The 24,733-nt window shown below is 42.1% G+C and overlaps 1 protein-coding gene across 1 annotated transcript in view; it reads right to left on the bottom strand.

Annotated features, from left to right (window-relative positions):
• The window catches only part of atp2b3b (ATPase plasma membrane Ca2+ transporting 3b), a 43,628-nt gene extending 19,218 nt beyond the window's left edge, over positions 1-24,410 (bottom strand). The window contains exons 1-16 of the mRNA XM_054608354.1: positions 24,164-24,410; positions 17,916-18,113; positions 15,369-15,626; positions 14,591-14,716; positions 13,047-13,172; positions 10,847-10,888; positions 10,550-10,714; positions 9,828-9,899; positions 9,539-9,681; positions 6,918-7,050; positions 4,121-4,230; positions 3,803-3,937; positions 2,862-2,968; positions 2,618-2,693; positions 1,323-1,481; positions 362-541 (exon numbers count right to left, since the gene is read on the bottom strand). Of these exons, the coding sequence (XP_054464329.1) occupies positions 362-541; positions 1,323-1,481; positions 2,618-2,693; positions 2,862-2,968; positions 3,803-3,937; positions 4,121-4,230; positions 6,918-7,050; positions 9,539-9,681; positions 9,828-9,899; positions 10,550-10,714; positions 10,847-10,888; positions 13,047-13,172; positions 14,591-14,716; positions 15,369-15,626; positions 17,916-18,113; positions 24,164-24,410 (2,277 nt within the window). The remainder of the gene's footprint in view (positions 1-361; positions 542-1,322; positions 1,482-2,617; positions 2,694-2,861; positions 2,969-3,802; positions 3,938-4,120; positions 4,231-6,917; positions 7,051-9,538; positions 9,682-9,827; positions 9,900-10,549; positions 10,715-10,846; positions 10,889-13,046; positions 13,173-14,590; positions 14,717-15,368; positions 15,627-17,915; positions 18,114-24,163) is intronic.
• Between the last annotated feature and the right edge of the window lie 323 nt (positions 24,411-24,733).

Genomic DNA, 24,733 nt, shown 5'->3' on the forward strand with positions numbered 1-24,733 from the left:
TCTAATGTAAGGCAGAACTTAACTTACTAACAACAGCCCAACCAATGCAGGTAAGTAAAAGAGACACAGTTAGGCTTGAGTGTTTTCTTACTTTCCAAAGAGAATCGATCAGATTTACCAGTACACGTCACGTGCACACATGAATCTGTCAAGCAGTAGAGATTTAAAGCTTGATGAAAGCATTATGTCAGAGTGGTTATCAAATGGGCTCCTCCAACCACACATAATTTGTTAATATCCAGTTTTAGGTCAATCTTATTCAGTACAGCAATAGAAAACTTCATGTGAATACAAAAGGAGCCATTTTAAAAATGCTATGACAGTTTACTCTGCACTTAACCCCCTTTAGACCCCAACTCACCTCTCCTTTCTCGTTCCTGATTCGTCGGTTGAAGTCTTTGCCCTCTAGACAGATAAAGTCATCCCCAGGGTGGATGATGCCACATTTAGCAGCAATGGCCCTTGCTGTGTTAATGTTATCTCCAGTCACCATCCGCACCGTGATGCCTGCACGCTGACACTTACGGATGGCATCAGGCACCTAAGAGGGAAATATGTTCACACAAACACACAAAGCCAACGAGAAAAGTTCACTCAGTAGAGTGTAGATCCCACCAGGTGTGTCTCTTTCTCCCCTCCCAAACAAAGAAGAGTTTAATCTCACTGGATTGTCCTTCACGATTCTCTTATAGTTGCTATGGCGGCGAAGATAGCAATAACAGCAATTTAATCGTCTTGTATTGTGTCTGATGTTAGTGGATCATAACATATCGGGTATAGAATTAATCTGCAGATGCTGTGTTTCAAAATTAGACCGAACTTTTCTATGGATGTCAGTTTTCAAGCCACGACAAAGGCCAAAATGTGGCCTGCAACAGACTAGGTAAGGCTTTTTTGTTTTTGCCTGGCCAATTGCTGGAAATGCTTTTAGCTACTGAGGCAGATGTCGATCAGTTGCAGCACCTACCAACCGGTTAAGAGGAGTGGTTACTCAGCAGTCAATTACAGTATAAATAGTCAATAAAATATATTTTTTAAAGATTGTGAATCACTGCAAACACGAGAGGTCCTTGAGCATGCAGTCATAAACAAACACAAAAAATATTAGGCTGATGTGTCCAGTAGTATGCAAGATTAGCCCCGGACAGACAGACAGATACACACACACACATGACAGAATGCATGATCTCAACAAAGGCTTACACCTGGCAGAGATAATTACTATTACTATTTAGAAATACAGGTTACAATCACATATTATCGAGAGCCACAGTAGCAGCTGTAACTAAAATTGAACACACACATACTCTACAGTACCCTACCTCAGGCCGCACAGGGTCCTCTATCCCAACAACAGTCAGGCAGGTCAACTCCGTCAATATGTCTGCTTCGTTTTCCCAATCTGGCTCCGGGTTAGACGGCAGGTCCCGGTATGCAATGCAGATGGTCCTCAACCCCTCACATGCCATTGGCTCAATCACCTAGTTATAAGTCATTATCACAAGTATGGTCAGAGGGGGCTACACTAACCACAGACTGCTTAACTTACTATGTACAAACATGTTATTTACATTCCAATATCTGATGCAGAAAAACTGGATTAAACTGCTCGCATACGGTTTGTTGTGAGATGACTTTCTGAGTACCTTTGTGGTAGTCCTCTCTGACACAGCTGTAGGGAAAAGACCGCCAGCCTACTGCAGACAGCAACCGCTGCTGCTGTAAGTCCTTAATATGAAACAAAGCTGCTGCAATGTAAACTGAACAGCTGAGCTGGAATAAAGTTATGCCTTAAGGAGAGTTGTTTTTACTCAATGCACAGGCTGCGTTCGTCGTGAGCCAAATGTAGGTCAGTCAGCCTGTCAGTAAGTGAAACAATGCTGGCGCAGCCTGCATGGACTAATCTACTGTATGTGGAACAAATACATGTGTTTCGCTGCTAAATATTTTAGTTACAACAAGACTGATCTAGCAAAGGTAGTTTTATTTATAACAGATTTGGAATGTATAAAAGTCCGTCACTCATTTTATGTTCAGCAATGCTTAGCACAAAGACTGGAAGCAGGGTTAGCGGTTGAAAATATAAATGCCAACATCCAAAGGCTGTGCAGCCTTGTTTTTGTGCTATTCATTGTGTTGAAACACGGTATTTCTGCACAGTTGCAGATGAAGATCAGGCTACACTAATATTATGAAAGTTATACTGTTTCTGGTATTAGGCTGCGTAGGGTTGATTGTGACTCATCTAATCATCTAAACATTTCCAATAACTCCATAGCTTTGCAGATTGAAAAAAGATAATATTCACATTTTTATCTGCCTTAATTTTTGCTTCATTCCATATTTGTGGACAGAGGCCTTGACCTTTGACTTTAAACATCAAATCACTTAATCCTTGAGTCCAGATGGACAATTGTGCCAAATTTAAAGAAAGTCCCTCCAAACTTTTTGGGGATATCGCGTTCACGGCCCGGAGAGACGGACGGATGGACAACAGGAAACATAATGACTTCGGCCCCACGGGTGTCGCTGGCGCAGAGGCATAAAAATGGCATTCAGCACAGCCCTTCTGAAGGCACTGTTCCACACATTGGAGCTTTGAGTGATCCAGTCTCACCTGTTTGACCATCTCATCTCTGTCACGTGGACGGAATGTGCGTGCTTCTCCATTGGCATCGAGGATGAAGGAACACCTGGAGAGAGATGAAGGACAGAACATAGGGAGAGAGAGGAGAAATACTCGTTAACAGAACATCGTTTGTCTCTTACACTTAACGCAGTCCCCTATTAACTATTTTTGCCTCTACTTTTTCATGCGCCCCGGACCACCTCCACTTCCTTCATCCTCTTCTAACACTCACTTCTTCAGCAGGATCTCAGAGGCTCCTTTGCTGTAGATGCGGAAGGAACTGTCAGGCAGCTTGATCACTGTACACATGGATTTACGCACTGAGTTGAATGTATACACCTGAAAGAGAGAGAGACTTCTGATTCAGAAAGGTCAAAGTAGAGGCAGGAGGACATGTCCCTGATTAGAAAACTAGTTCTGAGTGTTCTGAGTGCTTGATCCACTGTGATCTACAAGCACCATGCAGCACACGCTTGTTTGTCTTATCAATGTCATTGTAGTTGTTGCATTATAAACCTTGGTAAAATCCTATGTGTGCTAAGCAGATACTTTTAGGGTATAAAAAACACTCTTTGGTACAGATATTCATGGTGACCAGAGGATGAATCCTGAAGACTTTGGTGATTCCCTGACTTATCCTATAGTGCCAAAGTTTTCATCTTTCTTTCTTACATTTCTTTTTGTCAAGCGTGTCTAACCTAGCAACAGTAACTAGGTTGGGAGGTGGTTAGTAACAAGTTACATTTACTCCATTACATGTACTCAAGTAACTTTTTGGAGTAAATGGTACTTGTCGTAGTTTGATGAAGCATCATTACTTTTACTCTGTTACATATAAATACATTAAATTTGCTACTTTTATTTCTTTATTATTTCATGCTTTCATGATCTGGTTAAGAGGCAGGTGGTGAGCTGCGGTTGTGAATGCTGTTCTGAAGTCAGTACATAAGGGGACCTTGTTGACAGCGAGTGTGTTTGTTGTGTTAATGCTTATAAGTTTAATAACATACACACACAGTATATCATGCTTCAAAACTGCCGCTACAGCTGCTTTCTGTTGTCATGTAAATAATAAATAATAAATGTATGCAGGATGTATATCAAATATCAATATATATTTGTCTAAGAAAAAACTGTAACTAGTGAAGGTGGATGCGGTGCATGGTTCCTAACCTTGTACAGTCTCTCCTCAGGGATCTGCTCTCTGACACGGGCGTAGTCCTGCTGCAGGTCTAATACAAATCCTAGCAGGCCACACTCCGTCTTGTTGCCCACCTGCTTAGCCAGACCCCCCTCCACATCAGGCGGCTGATACAGAGACAGGTTGAATCAAGTTTGAGAGGTAGATTTGAGCCATCGGGAAGGCAGACAGAGAAGAAGACAAGAGATGGATGAGGCAAGAGGAAACGGAAGAGGATGACATAAAAAAAAAGGCAGGACTACTGAAGTTATAAAACCAAAGAGTGGTATCTCTGTCTGTGCATGACTCACTAAGATCTTGGAGGTGTAGGCGCTGTTGATAGCGATAGCATTGACTAATAGATCCAGTGTCCGGGGGTTTATCTGTCCAGGGTCCGGGACCACACGGTGGTGCACATCACCTAGGCAACAACAATCAAACTTGAATATACATCAATTATAATCTCTGTACATCCAGCCTATGTGGATTTTTTCACATTATTCACCCATCTGTGATCTGAACTGGAAATAGCTAGCAATAGATAAACCTCTTTTCTGCTATCAAAATGAATTTATTTCTACTGGTTTCAGTGGGTGAGTTTTAGGGAAACAGTATGATGGGCTATGGCCAAGGAAAAGGTACTGGGGATGGACGTAGAACATGGTTAAGCAGTACTTTAGTGACAGCATGTTAAAGGTAGGGTAGCGTGTGAAGAGAGGAGCAGAGCTGTCAACTGATCAACACCTGGTGGTGAGTTGGATCAGGTGGCAGGGGGAGGCTGCCGGACAGACCTGGTAAACCCAAGCGTGTTGTGATTGTGAACTGGGAACGTCCGCAAGGTCTTCAACTACCACCTCCGGAACAATGAACACTTGGTGGAAAGAACACTTTGAGGAACTCCTGAACCCGACCAACACATCCTCTGTGGAGGAAGCAGACTCAGGGGAAGACTCGTCCATATGCTGGGCAGAGGTTGTTGAGGTAGTCGAAAAGCTCCTCAGCGGCAAGGCGCCAGGAGTGGATGAGATTCGAACGGAGATGCTAAAGGCTCTGGACATTGTTGGGCTGTCTTGGCTGACACACACTCTCTTGGCAGACCGGGGTGGTGGTTCCCATTTTCAAAAAGGGGGACCAGAGAGTGTGCTCCAATTATAGGGGTATCACACTGTTCGGGAAAGTCTACTCCAGGGTGCTTGAAAGGAGGCTCCGGCCGATTGTCGAACCTCAGATTCAGGAGGCGCAATGTGTATTCCGTCCTGGCCATGGAACAGTGGACCAGCTCTTTACCCTTGCAGGTCTGTTGGAGGGAGCATGGGAGTTTGCTCATCCAGTCTACATGTATTTTGTGGACTTGGAGAAGGCCTACGACCGTGTCCCTCGGGGAGTCCTATGGGGGGTACTGCGGGAATATGGTGTACCTGGTTCGTAACGAGCCATTCGGTCCTTGTATGACCAAAGTGAGAGCTGTGTCCGGATACTTGGCACAAAGTCAACCTTGTTCCCAGTGCATGTTGTCCTATGCCAGGGCTGTCCCTTTTCACCAATCCTGTTTGGGATTTTCATGGACAGGATTTCAAGGCGCAGCTGGGGGGAGGAGAGTGTGAAGAGGTCGGGATGAGAGTCAGTACCTCCAGGTCTGAGGCCATGGTTCTCTGTCGGAAAACGGTGGATTGCACCCTTTGGGTTTGGAGGGAGTTCAAGTATCTTGGGATCTTATTCACGAGTGAGGGTAAAATGGAATGAGAGATGAACAGGGGTTCGGTGCAGCGTCAGCAGTGCTGCAGGCGTTGTACCGGACTGTTGTGGTGAAGAAGGAGCAGAGCCGTAAGGCAAAGCTCTCGATTTACCAGTCCATCTACGTTTCGACCCTCACCTATGGTCATGAGCTTTGGGTAGTAACCGAAAGAATGAGATCGCGGATATAAGCAGCCGAAATGAGCTTCCTTCGTAGGATGGCTGGGCAGACCTCCGGAGGGAGCTCGGAGTAGAGCCGCTGCTCCTTCGCGTCGAAAGGGGCCAGCTGAGGTGGCTCGGACATCTAATCAGGATGCCCCCTGGACGCCTCCCTTTAGAGGTTTTCCGGGCAAGTCCAACTGGTAAGAGGCCCCGGGGTAGACCCAGAACACGCTGGAGGGATAACATATCTCGTCTGGCCTGGGAACACCTCGGGGTTCCCCAGGAGGAGCTGGAAAGTGTTGCTGGGGAGAAGGACCCTCCTTAGCTTGCTGCCCCCGCGACCCGGCCCCGGATAAGCGGAAGACAATGGATGGATGGCTGGATGTTAAAGGGGCACTCCACTTTTCACATTTTACTTCTCATGAATCATGAGAAGTAAATGGTAAATGGACTGTACTTGTATAGCGCTTTTCTAGTCTTCCGACCACTCAAAGCGCTTTTACATTACTAATCATTCACCCTTTCATACCCATTCATACACTGATGACAGGGGCTACCATGCAAGGTGCCACCTGCCCATCAGGGTCTCTCTAATCATTCACACCCATTCATACACCTATATAGAAGTGCTACTGAGACTGTGTAAACAATTGCATTATGTCCTCTGTGACATAGGAGGAGCTTTGACAAGTCGAAAAAAAAGAATTGTGCTAAATTGGTGATGTCCTCCGAGCCACCTTAGGTGGATACAAATGTTAGGGTTTCTAATGTGTAATTAATATTTTGACTAAATGAGAGCGCGTTGAGTTTCTCTGAGCTAAACCTCATATAGGACTGTACTGTTAGTAATGTATGTTGCTTGTGTGATGAAACATTAAATAGTACTGTAAAAAAAATTTAATCAACTAACTTGCCGCACCCTTTCCCCATTCTTAAAGGCACACTAGGGTGCCACAACAGCACCCATGTTTGGAACCACTGGTCTATTCAAAATTAGTATATATTGGGCCACATGACTTCTGATTTGTGTAAGCAGGCAGGAGGTTTCTCAAAATGTAATCCTTTTTCTTGACATTTATTCAATCTGATCATTGCCTTGTGTTTTCATTAGCGTGAACCATAGGCAACACAGATAATCAATAATGACATGCTTGTTGATTTAAATTGATGTATAGTATATTATTTATTTATTATTAAGGAATCTTTGCTCACCTATGTGAGCCTGCACCACAGTCATCCGGTTGGTGGTGAGGGTGCCGGTCTTGTCGGAGCAGATGGCCGTGGCGTTGCCCATGGTCTCACACGCATCCAGGTGGCGTACAAGGTTGTTGTCCTTCATCATTTTCTACAAATGAGGAGGTGATGGAGAGCAGAGGGATGGATGGAAGGGTGTGGTGGGAATGATGATGGATTGAAGGAGAGCAGAAGGACAGAGGCAGAGAGAAGTGGAATGAGGGGGAGGAGAGAGGGAGGTAAATTCTAACTGTGAAAATATAGGGGCAGATAAAAATATCCTTTATCGTTCAACATGTTTTTGTGCAGTGCATTTAACTTGTGTAAAGAACGGTAAATAATATACTGAATTGGTGCAGCCATCCATCCAATGACACACTGATGAATTACTGTTTTCATTGACGAGTTGCGTTAAGTGGATTTGTAAAGTGGATTTATATACCACTTTATACAGTACCTTTTGCAAAAATTAGCTGCACACTCTGATTGTAGATCCGATTGATATTAGTTTAGAAACTACTTCAGGCAAGATTTCCGGTCTAGTTTTATCCAATCTAAGTGCTGCCTTTGACACAGTGGACCATACAATATGAAAACTGGATTGGGCTCTCAGACCCAGTGCTCAAAAGGTTCAATCCCATCTTCACAACATGAACTATTTTGTCTCAATAATTGTTAAATAGGCATCTGAGGGGACCAACATGATGTGTGGAGCTCCTCAAGGCTAAATCATTGGTCCTCTTCTTATATACATTCACACATTATACAAACATCAACTATCATAATTATGTAGACGAAACCCAAATGTAACTTGCTCTGTCATCAAGCGACTACAGTTCCATAGATTCTCTTTGCAAGGACCTTTGAACCTCTTTGAACCGTAAACTTTTTATTCAGCAAAATGCAGGCAAATATGTACACATCACAAGAAAAATTTGTTTGGGATGCAAAAGAGGGCCGAGAAATAGCACTCATGTCTCTGAGGACTAAAGACCAAATACCAAGTCAGAAAGTGTGCATTCTACCATCTTAAAAACATAGCATAATAAGATGACTCATGTCCGGTTAGGACTTAATCTCAGCAGGTTACATTACTGTAATTATCTTTTCTCAAGTATCCCCAAACAAGCTCTCTACAACTGCAGCTCATTCAGAAACAAAAAATAGTTTGGCACTTAATATACCTCAATACCAAAAAACAATCAAAACCATTAATTGTCGATTTTACAAATTTAAGTTTTAGTACAGATTAAACAAACATATACAGTGTTAATTTCTTGATTTTAAACCATACTGGTACGTGGATTTTGTTAACTTTAAGCCTGTTTCCAGTTTTTATGCTATGGAGGTTACAGTTCCAGCTTCATATTGAATGGACAGCTTCATATTGAATGGACAGACATGAGAAAGGTATCAATCCTCTCCCAAAAATGTACCATATGTAGGGCCTTGGTAGCTGAGTGGTTACAGCACATGCCATATATTCGTTGGGGTTTGAGAAAATATCGATACTCAATGTCATGATATTATGTTTTGTTTTTACTGTATTAATTCTCGAAAACAATGTATTGCTTTATAATCAATATTTGACATGCAAAGATTCACGGCAGACAGTGTCTCAGATTGCCCCAAAAGTAGTGCTATGATGTTTGATGTTACATGGACTGTGACTGACTTCTTTTTTGCATATGGTGATGTGTTCTTTATATGATCCTAAAATCAGATTTAAAAATCCAAATTTCTCGCCTTGGTTTAAGTAACACAATATATCGCAATATATTGAATAGTACCCTCTGTGATCATGATGCATATCGTATTGCTATCAAGATATGAAATTACCTATATTTTGGGATAGACAATTTTGGCCATTTTGCACAACCTTCCTATATAACTACAAGGTCCTGGGTTCTATTCCAAACTTGGGACCTTTGTTGCATTGCATACCCCTCTCTCTCCATCCCCCATTTCTACACTGTCCTCTGTCAAATAAAGATGGCCATTCAAATTATCTTTTAAAAAAGTACTATAAAATGGACTGAACTATGCCTTACATTTTTTTTTAGTTTAGCTGTTTTTGTAACCCTTAAAATCATGCAAAGGATGGGAGAAGAAGGCTTTTTAAAGCTCTGAGTAGTGTTTGCAGCTTTTCTTCTCAGGCTGCATACAACACCAAGAACCTTCAGCGATCACAGAGAATGTAGCCCTGTATGTAGAGGGGCAGCTTGAAGCAACGAGAAAAAAAAGCCCACAGAGCTCTCACTGCTGGTCATAAAGCTGATTGCTGTTAGTGCCCGGCGATAATTAAAGACAACTCAACAACAGCAGTATTAACATTTTTTATCGTCTCCTCTCTTCCATCTTCTTAATTTTGACCGCAGGAGAGTCATAAGGCACAGCCTAGAGAGATGTTAGTAAGGAAATCATACTGAGACTGTAAGTGAGAAGAGTAGAAAAAGGATTTTGAAGGGGTGGGGACCAAGCACTCCTACACCTGGTTGTCTCCAGAGGGCTCTATGTGCACAGTTACAGAGGTTAAAGAGCCAACAGTTCCTTCCTTTTACATTTGCTAAGCATTCAGTAAACTGGACGGGTGGGTCTACCTTGACAGAATAAGCCAGAGAGATGGTGACAGCGAGAGGTAAGCCTTCTGGGACAGCCACTACCAGCACAGTGACTCCAATGATGAAGAACTTGACAAAATACTGGACGTAGATCGGAGTGCACTCTGCCAGCCACGTGTGACCTGCAACACACACCATACTATATATTGAGAGTGAGTCCTACTTAGCAGGGTGGTAAATATCTAGAATGTGAAATGTGCTAGTAAGTGAAAGAGGTGCATTCTGGGATAGTATGTGTTTCTTTTTTAGATGCCGATTACACACAGACCTTCAACGACAAATGTGTTGATGACAAAGTACAGCACCAGAATGATGACGGTGATGGCCGACATCACCAAACCTGTGGGGGAGATTCAAAGAAGGGAATTAGTCACTCAGACTTTATTCAGTATCTATGAGGGATGATAAGACATTATGAGTCAACTAACACTGATACAATTATGCCAACTAATCGATTCTTGATTTAATCGAGATATCTATAAAGTTTTTCTCTACAAAGAATCACACAAGAAGCACCACTTTAAATCTTGTGTTAACCAAAGATGTGGTCATAAATTAGCAAAAAAATGAAAAAAGTTAATATAAAGTGAAATTGATTAAAATAATCTTGGTTGACTAACCAACTAAGAGGGGACAGCCCTAATATCTGCGTTTGATTTTAGGACTGAAGTGATGCATGCCTGGTGAATGAAGAACCAGGCAGTGCTTCATCATTCAGGTCACTCCTCTACCTGCGGTTTCACATTCCATCACAGTTTATAAGACTTGAGAATAGCATCTTTTACATGTCTGTTATTGAGCTGTAGGAAAGCACCTTATGTGCAAAGTTTCACACAACTCCCACAATTAATTTCTTATATTCAGAGGGAGCATTGCTATACCCCATTGCACCAGTAGCTCTGTTGGACATAATGGACTCTACGTTTTTATTTTTAGAGTAGAGAATTACCAAACAACAGCTAAAAGGGTGTGAAACAGACGGTTCTTCACCTGCTTTGCCAATTTGAACAGCTAGTTTGGTGAGCTTGCCCTGCAACACACTCTTCTCTTTCTTCGGAACACTGGTCTTCTTCTTCTCTCTTTCCTCTACCTCCCCTCCTTCTGCACTTTTCAGGGGTTGCATCTCCATGGCAACACCCCCGTCTTGCTTCTTGGCTGAAACACACACACACACACACAAAAAAAAAACATATACACTCTCTTCAGCACTGTACCTGAAGATGAAGTAAGATCATTCTACATCCAAACCAAGCTTAACACACACATGCACACGTCATGAGCCTTTACCTTTGTTCTGATTGTTCTCCACAGCTCCATCAGGTTGTTTTCCTGAGAGAAAGAGAGGCTGATTTAGACACATGGCTACATAAAAAGTGTGCACATGTGTGCATATTTCTGATTTTAGGACAGCCAAAGACACACCAAAGAGACAGAAAACCACAAAGTAACAATACTAAAGGGAAGAAGAATACAGGTTCACACATCTTCATACACTGGGTCAAGAGACTGAGAGACATATTTCATATGTGTAAGTCCATCATGGGGCACTGTCACTTTCACTGCACTGTGTGCTGGGGTCCATTCATCGGCTGAGGGGAGGAGCGGGACAGGCAGACAACTTTGTGCTCACATACCATTGGTGACTGTGCTGAAACTGGCATCTGTAGAGATGAGCAACTGAGTACTGTCCTCTGTTTGGGGAATGTGTGAGGAAGGAAGGTTTTGGGGCACGTGAGAGGTTTTTGCAAAAAGGGAAAACAAAAGAGAGCAAAGAGGGAAGAATAAAAAACTCAAGTAGTGAATGTGTTTGTACGAATTCTTGTAGATGACTATATAGAATGACAAAAATGAACAGAATATAACCTCTATATCAAATGAGAGACAATTCAAAGAGAACAGTATATAGCCCCAAAGCAAACCCACATTGCATGTGGAAAAAACTAACAAGTTATGGCATTTGGAGAAGTCTTATGAATAATGTATGAGCTCCAGTAAATGACTGTCTGAATGATCTAGCCCACAGAGGCTGCTGCACTGAGTGCAAAACATACTAGTGTGCAACTAACACTTTGAAAAACAAGTGATACAAGTATATTTTTTTCAAAAAGTAAGCATCATCATCTAAGTCGTAGCTGTCCGTTTCTGCATAGGATGCTTTATATGTTTTCTCCTTTTCAAGATGCCAACAATACTACACACATTCCCATGCATATGTGAGAGCTGCAGTGGTAGAGTCATGGATGAGTGCACTGGTAATGATATTAACCTTAAGTATGTGTGGCTTCTGTTGTTGTCTGCAGCTCTGCACTGACTGCAGGGCCCTTCCAAAACAAATTTGAGCACAGCCTAATGCTTCATACATTGACCAACCAACACTCTTCCCTGAATCTCACTGGTTCCCTCCCTCTCCCCTGCTCTTTCAATAATTGATTCAATCTGCAACCTCTCTCTCTCAGATTGAGGGAGGAAAGGAAAAACCGGGGAGAGCAAAGGGAAAGTGAAAGAGGGCACAGCGGTGGGGTAAACAAGTGAGAGAAATAGAGAAAAATGGGTAAGCAGAGAGAGGGGGCATGGGAACAAGAGGGATGAAGAGGATGTGGGCTTAATTATCGATGAGGTTAAACTTGTGTGTTTCCTGTTGAAGCTCTTATCTGAAATCAGTTAGGCACCCAATTAATTCTACACACACACACAGGCTGGGATTTGTGTGCATGGGCAGATTATGAGACAATGGGCCCCTGGGCACAGACATGTAAAAGCCCCCTTCTTTGTGTTCTTTTTGCAGGAGTTTTGCATCTCTTTGTGGTCGTTTTGTGTGTTATTGCGGTCGTTTTGATTCTCGTTGTAGTCATTTACCACCTCTTTGTAGTCGCTTTGTGTGTCTTTGCGGTCGGTATAACTCTCTTTGTAGTCTTTTTACGTCTCTTTGTAGTTGCTTTGCGTGTCTTTGTGGTCGTTTTGATCTCTTAGTAGTCATTTTATAATTCTTTGTAGTTTCTTTCCGGTCTTTGTTGTTGTTATGAGTCTCTTTGTATTGATGTCAGGTCTCTATGTAGTTGCTCTGCGTGTCTTTGTGGTTGTTATGAGTCTCTTTTGTAGTTGTTTGATTGAATTTCAAAGAAGAAATTATTACAGTCACTTTAAACAGAGGTTCTGAGGCCCAAGCATTCAGGGACACCTGGACCTGTGCTTGGTGGTCCGTTCAGTAATCTACGTGTGTGAGTACATGTTAACTGACTTGAGAGCAGTTTTAAGGTATTCACCCATGGTATTCTTCTTTCTTGGGTTTTGTAAGCATCTGTTTACTTCCTCTACTGGTTTGCATATTTTAAGAACAAAACCATTTGTGCTTCTGATGTCTAACTAAATAGTCTGTTCATCTTGCTATATGAGTAGATAACACAACTAAAAAGGTGCTTTCACTCATTAGAGCTCAAAGAAATTCTGCACATTTTCTTATCTCTACTGGTTTGTCTCTTTCACATACCTTTCTTCTCCTTTCCTTCTTCCTCTAATTCTCCAGCACCCAGTAGGGTGAAGATGATGCCCGTCTGCGAGTTGACACCTACAGCTGTCACCAGCATCCTGCCAGAGCCCTCCATCACATGGGTACCTTGAGGTCCAAATAGATTATTGGTTTAGATTCAATTAAGAAATCAGTGGTGCTTGCAAAATGGCATCCCCAAGTGCTAACAGATCTGAAACAACAACTTGTGATATTGCACGGTTCTTTGTAAGCTGCTCTCACCACTTGAGATCAGCTTAACAAGAAACATCATCATTTAGGCAGAAAAAAATGGTTATTTGAAAAAAGATAAAGCCTTTTGGAGTGCACCCATACAACAGCTGAGGGGAACTGCTGAGTCAGGTGATAACTATCTGTCTATGTGTCATTAGAATCCATCCATTCATTTTCTGTTCTTATCTGGGGCTGACTTGGTGCTGGGACGTGGCAGCAGCAGGCTTCACAAGGTTATCCAAACTTCCCTCTCCCAGCAACGTTTTCCTGCTGGGAGAGTGTTCTGGGTCTAGCCCAGGGTCACTTTCCAGTTGGACATGACCATAAAACCTTCAAAAGGAAGGTGCCTAGGATGCATCATGATCAAATGACCAAACCTTTTAAACTGGCCCCTTTCCATGTGAAGGAACAGAGGCTCCACTCCGAGATCCCTCCAATAGTCAGAGCTACTTGCCTATCTCAAAGGCTGAGCCCAGCCGCCCTTTGGAAAAAAATAATATCTACCCCTTGTGCGTTAACTACCAAAGGCAGGACCATGTGTGAGGGTTGGAACGTAGACCAACTGGTAAAGGACTTTTCAAAATATGCAGACATTAGTTATTTGGTCCATTGTTAATAAATGAACCTTGATTAGGGAAAAAAAAAAATTAAACTCGGTTTAAGTTTAAATAGTTTGAACCATGAACACACAAGCACCGTGGAAATATTGTGGGCCACAACATCCAAGACAAACTTCTTAAGCTTAAGTAAAAGGATGGCTAGTTCCTAGCAGTTGTACCGTTAACACCTAGAGCACGTATTGGTAAGCTTTAGTCCCACTACCTTTAGTTTCTTCAAAGATCTTCCAATAAAAAGTTGTTTTTTGTATCTGTCACATAATACTTGGCTTCTCTACCCATATTCTATGGGTATCTTCTTCTGAACTGAAAAGTTAACTTCTTAGCAATTTATCACAATTTTACCCCCCACCCCAATGATTGATTGATTAATTGATTGAAAGGTCCTGTTGTTCAGCACATATGGGCCTTCAACAAGAGCGCAACAACAACCAAGGCAATCACATGACAAATTCATAGATTTCGATAAGTCCAATTCACATATAAAAAAAATTCGTACCCTGTCTTAACCAGTATGCATTTCATATAAATCTCAATATTTGTAAATTGAATCTCCCTGCATTATAGCCTAGTGCCAGCTTGCATGCTTTTTTATGCATTAATACACATTAACACAAAGTGCAAAGTGTTTCTGTTATTTTGTCCACCTAAAAACATAAAACTGTGAAAACATACCTGAGAGCAGCATGGGGTCCTTATCCACAGACTTGCTTACATGGTCAGACTCTCCTGTAAGAGAGCTCTCATCTATCTTCAGATCGTTGCCTTGGACCAAGATACCATCAGCTGGCAGCAGGTCCCCTAAACACAGACCAGCACAGTTCAGTGTTTGATTCACCTTGTAGTTTATGTCCTTTTTGGTTGGGGACATGTCAAAAGGCACATTTATGTATTAGCATCTCTTGTGGACCTATTTGGTAATACATACAACTACATTTTACAGAGATACGTAGTACAGGTATAGCAGGATTAGTCAACACTGTATGGAAAAATGCTTTTATGCTGAGAGTTAGATGAAAAGGGCAATACCACTCTCATGTCTAAATATGAAGCTGCGTACAGCCAGGAGGTGATGTGCATACAGCCTGGAAACACAGGGGACCTGAATCTGACCAAAGACAAAAATTCCAACTACCAAGACCTCTAAATATTACTAATTGCCACATTATGACTCGTACACAAACACAAATGTCCTGTAGAAAAAGAGCTGATTAATAATTTTTGTCCTACACATATATGCGAACCCCATTTTTACTACTTTTAGTCAAAGGTGAAATGAGCTCTCAAATAAGTTTCAAATTGTAATGCATCCTTTTTGCTTCATTTGTTTATTTCTTTAGATATTATATAGGGTGAACAATAATTGTTCAATTAGAAATAAATTGATTAATTAAAAGAAAATATTTGCAGCTGCTCTTTTATATACAATAAGCGTTTGTGATGGTTTCCTTACCGTATTTGACCTGAGCCATGTCACCCACCACCATGTCAGCCACGGGGATCTGGATGACATTTCCTTTACGAACCACAGTGAACTTCTGTTCTTGTTCAATCCGACTCTGTAGGCCCCGGAACTGCTTCTCTTTGGACCAGTCGTTAAACGCCGTCACCAGGACGACACACACAACAGACAGCAGGATGGCCGCGCCTTCAATCCAGCCGGTGTCACCCTCACCTTCATCCTCTGCGGACCCCGACAGATCTCCACAAGCTGGGCAGAGGGGAACAGAGGAAGAGATTGGTTAGATTGGCGCTCAGCCAGAGACATGATATCACAACTGAATCACATTGTATTTAACCCACCTGAAGAACCAGCAGGTTAGAGGTATGGATAGTTTGGTTATCAAATGTAAGAAGGAAAGAAATCTGTGATCCAAATGTAAATAAATGGTAAAAAAACTGACTGATATCAAACCCCAGGAAGACTTTTAGGTATGAGCTAAACCAAACAATATGGTTGAGCTTTAAGACTGCACTGGCTGTTAACAAGTGGCTGCATTTGACTACAGTTAGTGTATCTCATCATTAATTTACTACCATTCACAAGTTTAAAAAAAGGTTCATGGCAAACAGTGCATGACTCCAAATGATTATGACTACCTAACGAAATGAACGTTTAGGAGGATAGTGTGCATGTGCTGCTTTGATCTAGGGCGCACTGTGAGGTTTCAGGCAGAGCCGCAGTGTCGTTCTGTTCACTGAGCCCACTTCCTCTCTATCTTACTCTGGTAAACCTTTGCTTTCTATTCCTTAGCAGATCATTGCATTGAAGATATTCACCCAAACAAAAACAAGATGAACAAAGTATTTGTGTGTTGATTTCTTAACACCATCTACAGAAAAAAATCTGCTTTCTGAGATAATAATCACACTTAAAGATATTCCAAGAAAGCATTTTGATTTCGAAATTTCAGTTGACAGTTATTTGAATACATCTGAGGCAGATATAGCAGCAGCATATAGGTGTCCGATCAGCATAAGAATGCTCGGTGACGCCAGCTGACTCCTAAGCTTTGGTAAAACTTGGTTCTTTTTTCTCTACAGGCTCTCTGCACTGAGGTGTTCAAACACCCTCAACATTCCGTCCCATGGGGACTGCCCATTGTTCCAACGGCCCATCATTTCGAAACCGCAATGTCCCAATTGTCCAACAGCCCTTTATCCTGAAAACAAAGCCTACTGCTCCGGAAGTACACACTGCAACAAACAGAGGCACGTGGCTAATCATTATGCAGAATGGTGTTGTTGGACCTTCCAAAAATGTTCCCCCACTATGGCAAAGGCATGACCCGCCCCACTCCGCCTCTGATTGGCTTGTACTTGTTGTCTTCATTGGTTGTATTGTTAGGTCTAGGCATACAAAGAGCAATATTGGTTAGAGTGAGAATACCAGGGTAAGCAGATCAGAGCAAGAGTAGGGCGAGTCAAGCCTTTGTAGAAAGAAAATATTGCAACCAGGAAGGGCCGATGTGGTCATTCTTCATGAGTCCCTGTTTGTTGCTGGGAGCAATGGGCCTTCAGAACAATGGCATGAAACCTTTCCCGCTGCACCCTAAACACTTTGCCTACCCATGAAGTGTTAAAAAAATGGGGGTTTTGCTGCTATTCTTAGCCTGGTATGACAGTAATTTATGGTGGCTAACGTTTGCCAACAAGTAACTGACATGACTACATCAGTTTGCTGACTTTAGAACTCTTTTTTACTTGTGCCACTGAGTTCTATAGATGTATATTATCTTCATATTTGTATAGTTTATTTCTCAATTCAATACATTCAGGGTTTGCTGCTACAGTGTTACTTGGTCTGGTATAACCAGTAGCAAGTGGCTAAAATTAGCAAATTTTAGATATATGTTGCTGTGTAACTGACATCATTGATAATCTTAAAGGTGTAGTCTGTGATCCTAATCCAACATACATTTTGTCAAATTCAGTCAATATCTCCTCACAGTCAGCTAGATGTCCGTTGTGAGTGTGCGCTGAAAACATGGATGTATAAAGAGAAAGGCAGTGGGAGTGAGAGGGATGGTAAATCTGGAGGGGGGTATTGGTTTGATGAGTTCACATCAACAATATTTCTCCAGAATTACTGACTCGACCTTCAACTCCAGGTCCACTTACTAGCTTTTTTCAATAGGATCTTATAGTATTCACCAGCAGATGGATTTTGCTCTCTTTTTGTTGGGTTAATCAATGTCTCTCCTCTCCAATATACGTTACCGACACAAAAGCTTGTTTAAAAACTCTGTTTTACCTTGTCCCTTTACTTTATCTATGAAGAGCCCAAACTTTCTTCTCTTCCTACAACCATAGCCTCCTCCCTGTCTCATTCAAGCTCCCGTCTTTATCCAGGATACTAAAGGGTGATACTGTATGCTGACGATGACTAATCATCTTTGTTACCTGTCTATGTCTCTCCCCTTCTATTGCTCTTACTCCCCCACTTCGTCTCAAGCCCTCCCAAACCATCCTCCCCAGCCCCCTCTGCCCCTGCCCTCACATTCGCTGTCCTGTCCGGGAGGCTGGTAGAAAGAGAGGCCAAGGGAGATGATGGCAGCGGCCTCCAAGATGATGAGTGTGACGTCCTGTAAGGCCTCCCACACGAGTTCCATGAAGGTCTTGGGCTTCTTTGGGGGGATGAAGTTTTGGCCGAACGTTTGGTATCGACGCTCCATGTCTGCCGGATCCCCGCTGAGACCTGAGAAATGAAGGAGGATGGTACAGAGAGAGAGATGCAGGGAGAAAAAAGAGGAGAAAATAAGAAAGGCTGAGATGTTTACAAATTTCTTTCTGTAGGAACAAAAAATCACTTAAGGCAAAATGCACATTCCAGGAGGGATACAAACAAACTATTTGAGACTTTGATGCTATTTTAATTTAAAAAAAAGTTTGGTTTATTTTATTTCAGAAATAAATCTGTGAATCAGTGACCTTTGAATGGTTCAGGTTCACCATCATCCATAAAAGTGTAGATAAAAGTCCATACAGCACTGTTTAGCAGGTAGTAGCTTATCACTAGGACATGCTAAGACACACATGTAAAGCAGAAAAAAGAATCACTCCAAAAAAGCCAAAGCCTACGAGACAATCTTTCTCTGTCCAGTAAAAAAGTTAAAAACAAATTCAGATCTGTGACTTCTGGCTGCAAACTTCAACTTCGCTTTCCTCCCTCCAAACTCTGTCTTTCTCATCTCCATCCTCACCATCCTCTCCCCTTCAACCTCAGCCCTTAGTAATTCAGTTTCCATGGTGACCATGATATTATGTCCAGGGCTTCCTGTCTCTAACAGGTTTCTGCCCAGCAACAGGTGATGTCATTCCTCCGGCCTGCTAGGTTTGGAGCAGAGCATTCTTTTTTTTCATTTTTTTTGATTGGATGTTGGGGAGAGGGGGCACTTTGTACTCTGTGGTTGGCCAAGATTGGTGACTATCTTTGCGGCCGTTAGCCTGTGTGCGTTTGGAGATGTTGTTGCTGCAGGGAGTCATGTGTAACTCCCAGCATTGCCGAAGAGATGTGTAGCAATATGATGCTCAACAGGAGAAGAGGCTGAGAGAGACAGAAAGAGAGAGAGACAACAGGCCTTATGCTGAGTAATCGTAGTGAGCTGTATCCTCCTTCCATTAGTCCCTCCTTCCCTCCCTCCATTTCTCATCCATCCCGTCTTTCATCACTTCCTCCTTACCCTCTTCCACTCTCGTTGGCTCTCCTCTCTTTTTCTCCCTCTCTCAATCTCTCCTTCATGTGTCCTTGACAATGCGGCAAGCTGTTCTAGCTTCCCCCCCTACACACACACACACACACACACACACACACACACACACACACACACACACACACACACACACACACACACTCTTTCTCTCATTCCCTCTTTTTCCTTCTCATCGTTTCTCCGCCTCCTTTTTTCTGTCTCTTTAATGTGGATGTAATGGTCACATACTGCAGTGCTGGGATATCCATATCTGTGTGTGTGTGTGTGTGTGAAAGATCCCATTCTGTATTGGTTTAACCCCCACTCTGCTCTGTGTATCGTATAACAGATGATGCATCATATCGTACAGCCTTGTGGTAAATTGACCCCAGTGTGTGTCATATCTATTTGAGTTGTAATGTTGCAACATGGCTATTTCTCTACTATTGTCTTATATGAACTTCTGTGTGTTGAATGTGCATAGTTGGATTATTGCTTGTCTCCTGGAGAGCATCAAGACAAGAAAAAGCATGGGACAGCAAGTGAGAGGAGGGTGAGAACGAGGGTGCTGTAATTTATTGATACAGTGTTCACGTCTTGCAAAAGCAGGACATAATATGGCTGATAACAGCGAATCATCTACCAGTCATTCTCTTAGAATAACGTAGCACAACTTGCTGTTTACTAATGTGTTATAGAATATGATGTTACAGAGCAAAGAAGAAATACATGTTCAAAAAGGCTGATACGTGTAAATTATACATTTATTATTCTAAGTAAAATTGCACCAACATTTATTGAATATGATGTCATTATATGGACTGATTTTCTCTCAGCGACCAACTCTGTCTGAGCTCCAGTGTGCCTGTTCTTCGGTGCACCATTTGACCTTCCTGCCTTAACAAAAATGGACTCTGACACTGTCCCATAATGAATGATACGTGGAAAAAATCACAGTAATATTAATTTAATTTGATACAATAGCATTTTATCTCTGATAAAAAACAATAGCCTAATCCATTTTCTAATTGGTGTTCTATTATCTTCAATACCAGCAGTGTAAAACAGACTTCAACAAACCAAGACCAAGCAAAACAAAACATCATCTAGAATGAAGTTGCTGTGCCTTCATTCTTTTCATGTATGGATGATATGCTGTGTAAAATGTTAACAGTTAATATTAAATGAAGCTAACAATTTTATTTTTTTAGTTGCAGCATACAGAATTCTTGCTCAGATTTTCTGCATCAACAACTGAATTCAGGGAGGTTCCCGTGACGATGCATAGCCTTCAGTTCATGCTACTGTAACCGCACAGCTTCGCACAATGTCAGACACCGAGAATCAGTCTGAAAACAGATTAGCCTCTGGGGCCAAGGAGTTATATTTCTGGGGTTCTGGTGCAGCCAGCAACAAGGCCAACACTTACTTTTCTTAGCGATGCTCGTTGTTCACACTCTGATTAGCAACTTGAGAATGTGAACGACCTGATTGTTTCACAGTAGCCAGTTTACAAGCTTGTTTAAACCAATATAAAGCTAAATCATCGGCAGACGCTAGCAGGTGGGTTCCCAGACTGCTTTTCGGCCAATGACTTCTGCCTCTTCTGTTCTCCAAACTGACTGTTTACCTGCATTCAACCAAAGACTGCTTCAATGTGATTTGTAAATATTACTTTAGATCAATGTATCCACATACAATGGTTTGTAGGATATCATATGAAAAGTTACTTCTCATTTTTCCTGTGTTTTCCTAAATATGCCAGTAACGTGTCAATTTCAGCTCGTTTCATGCATACGGTCTTTTTAAAATGAACTTCCAATAAACATCTTGGTCTGTCTTTATACTTCCTTCTTCAAGATTACGTGGGTAACTTTCTAAAATAATTTCATGGGATATCTATGAATTACAGCGAATTATGCGAGATGAGACAAGCAGACTCAGGCTACAAATGGAAACTAGAACCTATATATGCCTGTTTGACCTTTTGTTTGTGTTCTTCTCTGGTCCCAGGTTGGTTGAGGATGGGTGGGCCGAGGAGGCAGGGCAGGACGACGGTCACGTAGCGATACATACTTTGCCGGGAATGATTAGCCAGATCTGGAGCATCTGGGCCCGGTGCGTTCATGAGATAATGGCCCCAACTTGTGGCCTGCTCTCCTCCCTGTCAGCGCCTGCAACCCCTTTTACTTCACAACACCATACGCCACATGAACACTACTGATGTCGCTGACTAACTCACCGCACATCCAAAGTGGCTTCTTAGTTTATAATTTTTGTTATAATAAATTGCTTATATGATTTTATGCCATTTTTGTTCCTGACAGATATGATTGATCAGTTTTGAGTAATGACATTAGATTTCTACAAGGTGGGAAATATCCTGCTACATCCGTGCTTGTACTTCGGCTGGATCGTCACCACAAATGACACCATATGTCATCCGTGGAAGTCAGTGCAGTGAAAAAGAAGCTGCTCAAGTGTATGGAGAGCAGCATTAGTGTGTGTCCGTGTCTGCTGTTTGCCAACTGTGCTTTGTAGGGACAACTGCAGACACCTGACCCTGTATGTACGTATTTGCTTGGTTTGTTGGGACCTGCTGCACTGATTCCTGACCAGCTCGCAGTATCAAATTAGCAACACTCAACACATACTTACTGTAACTTAACACCCACCATCCCTCTCACTTTTTCTCCATCTCTCTCACAGACACACAAACACACACACACACACACACACACACACACACACACACACACACACACACACACACACACACACACACACACACACACACACACACACACACACACACACACACACACACACACTCTCTTCTTCCTCCATTCACTGCTCTCTGTTCCTCACCATCCCACAGTTCTCAGTCATCTTTCTCTCTCTTGCCGACTTTCCCAGCCAGCTGTTGTGTTGCTAGGCTACAAACTAGTTGAAGGAGTGGGCGTAGTGTGGTGACACACCCCTGTTAGAACATGCAAGCGTGCGCATGCATGCACACACAGACACTATAGAGGGAGAAAATTCTACCCTCAGTATTCATTTCAAATCATTGTCATTATTATATCAGCTAGAGAGATTATTATTATTTTCATTATAGATTAACCTGTTGATTACTTTTACTACAAATTGTAAAAATAACAAGCCTCATGAAGACATGTTCGATCAACAATTCAAAAACCCAAACAAATTAACAAGGACTAAAAGCTGTGAGAATGTTGACCATTTTTGTTTGATAAATTACTCTATATTCTCGAAATATTAAAACTGTTGATTATTCAATTTCAGTAGATCGATTAACGGACCATTCATTTCAGCTCCAATTATTATTCTTTATTTTTCATTAAAAAAAGAAAAGATAGAAATAGACTAAACGATTTAGAGCAGAATAGATAAGTCAATTAATTGATTAGTTGACCATCTAAAAAATAATCAACTATTTTGATAATTCATTAATTACGGAGCCCAGCAATGGACATGGTGAAAATAAAATTAAAGGTTGAAAAATAAAAAGCAATGTACTACATTTTTTTTCTAAATTAAGGTCAATGTTAATGAAAAACATTTGGTCAGTTAAGCACCATGGAAACAACCACAACAATTGAGCGCACACACACTTAAATATAAAGATAGGACAAATTAGACAAGAAGTAGCTGGCGCACCCCGCGGCCCCTCCGCCTCACTCCCCGTCACCAGGAGACCACTCCACCAGGGGGAGAGCGGCAGCAGCTCCGGAGACGGACCTTCAGTTAGAAGCTGTAGCAATTTGAAACTGCAGCAACCAACCAACCGGCCAAGTATTCTCCTAGCGGGAGAGACCGCGGGGGTACGCTAGCTAGGGAATTCTTGTCTCATTTGTGGGCTGATAAATAGTAAATTATCAAATTCAGTGCCTCTTATTGCAGAATCTTACAGAAGTTACCCTCCCCTCAGAATCACTGCTCCTGAGCTGCCTGAAACGGCTCCATTGAATTCTCTCCTTCACTTCTGTAACTTTATGGGGTCATAAAGTTACAGAAGTGACGTAAAACTCCTAGTTTGGCTCTCAAACAACAAAAGAGAGAAGGAGCTGAAGCTCCGGAGGAATAGTTTTTTGAAATGTGAAACGTTGACCAATCAGGGCAGACTTTGCTTTCTGGAGGGAGGAGCAAGCGCTACAATGGCCTGTTTAAATCAAAAAAGGCAAACAGTTGCTGGTTCTCAAAAGTGAGGATTTGCAGCTATATATGTATATATATATTGCAACTTTATTCTCATTGTATATATATATATATATATAAAATCAGAAGTTGCAGTGCTGTACATGGACCTACAATTACAAACACCAATAATTGCAGGTGTGCTATTAGAGATTCTTGTCATTCCTTGCTCACTTTAACTCCATTCATCTATTTATGGATTTACTCTATCAATTTTCAATCCATTCATTCAACCATTATAATCCCATCATCCACTCACCAATCAATTCATCCTGGAGTCCATCCCAGCCTGGATTACCGTTCAGAATAAAATGTGTTTTGACGGTTTGATGGAGGTACTTTCATTCATTCTGCATTCTTCTTTCTGAGATGTGCTGCACTGCAGTGAAGTTGTTGCATTTCTTAAATCCAGTCTACTTTTGTAGTAATAATGCATGAGTGAAATAGAATTCATTCAGTTTTTGTGATCAAAACATTTTGTCAGCACATCATTGATGATGGTGTAGAAATCAGACAGATGATTTGGACGCAGTTTGCAGCAACACCACTCACATGGTAGTGTTAATGTGTGACTCCACCCAAGAGTACAATATAATCCATCCTTCCACTCCTTCTCTCAACCGTGGATCCACTCTACAAATCTATTCATACAGCAAGCCAGCAGTCTATTCACCCATTCATGTATCCACTCATCCACCCAACCATTCCTTACATCTGTCTTTTCATAAATGTGCTCCCATCCATTCATCCATCTTGTCATCTACTCCTCCATTATTCATCCATCAACCAATCTCCTTTCTTTACCAGTTGAACAACCATTCTTCCATCCATGCCTGCTCACCTTCAGTAGTGCTGGACTGTAGTCTCTGGCAGAGCCCCTCTGTGTCTCCGTAGCTCTCCTGGATCTTCTGCAGGGCATCCGTCCCCCGGAGCTCCATCAGCTCCGTGAGCTCTGTCACCGTTACCCCAAAGTCTCCCCCTGCATGGCTGCCTTCTGCCCTTCCTCCACTGCCCGCGCCTCTCGCCCCTTTGGGATAAAACTCCACCGCGCTGTTTGCCATTTCACCCATAGTGGCTGTTGTTGACATGTCAGTAAAGTTTTTTTTCTGTTTTGTTCCTACTCTCGCCCTGTCTTCTGTCCTCAACTCAATTCCCCTCTTGTTGGGTTGGTGGAGTTTTGTTCATGTGCTCAACAGTGAGAATCTTGGTTCTGTCTTGATTTCTTATTTAAAAATGTGAATCACAATCATTCACCTGAACCCTTTTGTTAATTTCATTTAAGGGCAATGAAGGGGCGTTGGTTGGTTATTTTTTTCTCTCCTCACAATCTTGGCCTAGCCTCCCACTGCTCCTTTAATTCTCCATAACTGGAGGAGGAGGAGGGTGAGGGGGATCAAGGACAGCCAGCAGG

Source organism: Anoplopoma fimbria, chromosome 12 (genome assembly GCF_027596085.1).
Source record: "Anoplopoma fimbria isolate UVic2021 breed Golden Eagle Sablefish chromosome 12, Afim_UVic_2022, whole genome shotgun sequence".
In the NCBI taxonomy this organism is placed as follows: Eukaryota; Metazoa; Chordata; class Actinopteri; order Perciformes; family Anoplopomatidae; genus Anoplopoma; species Anoplopoma fimbria.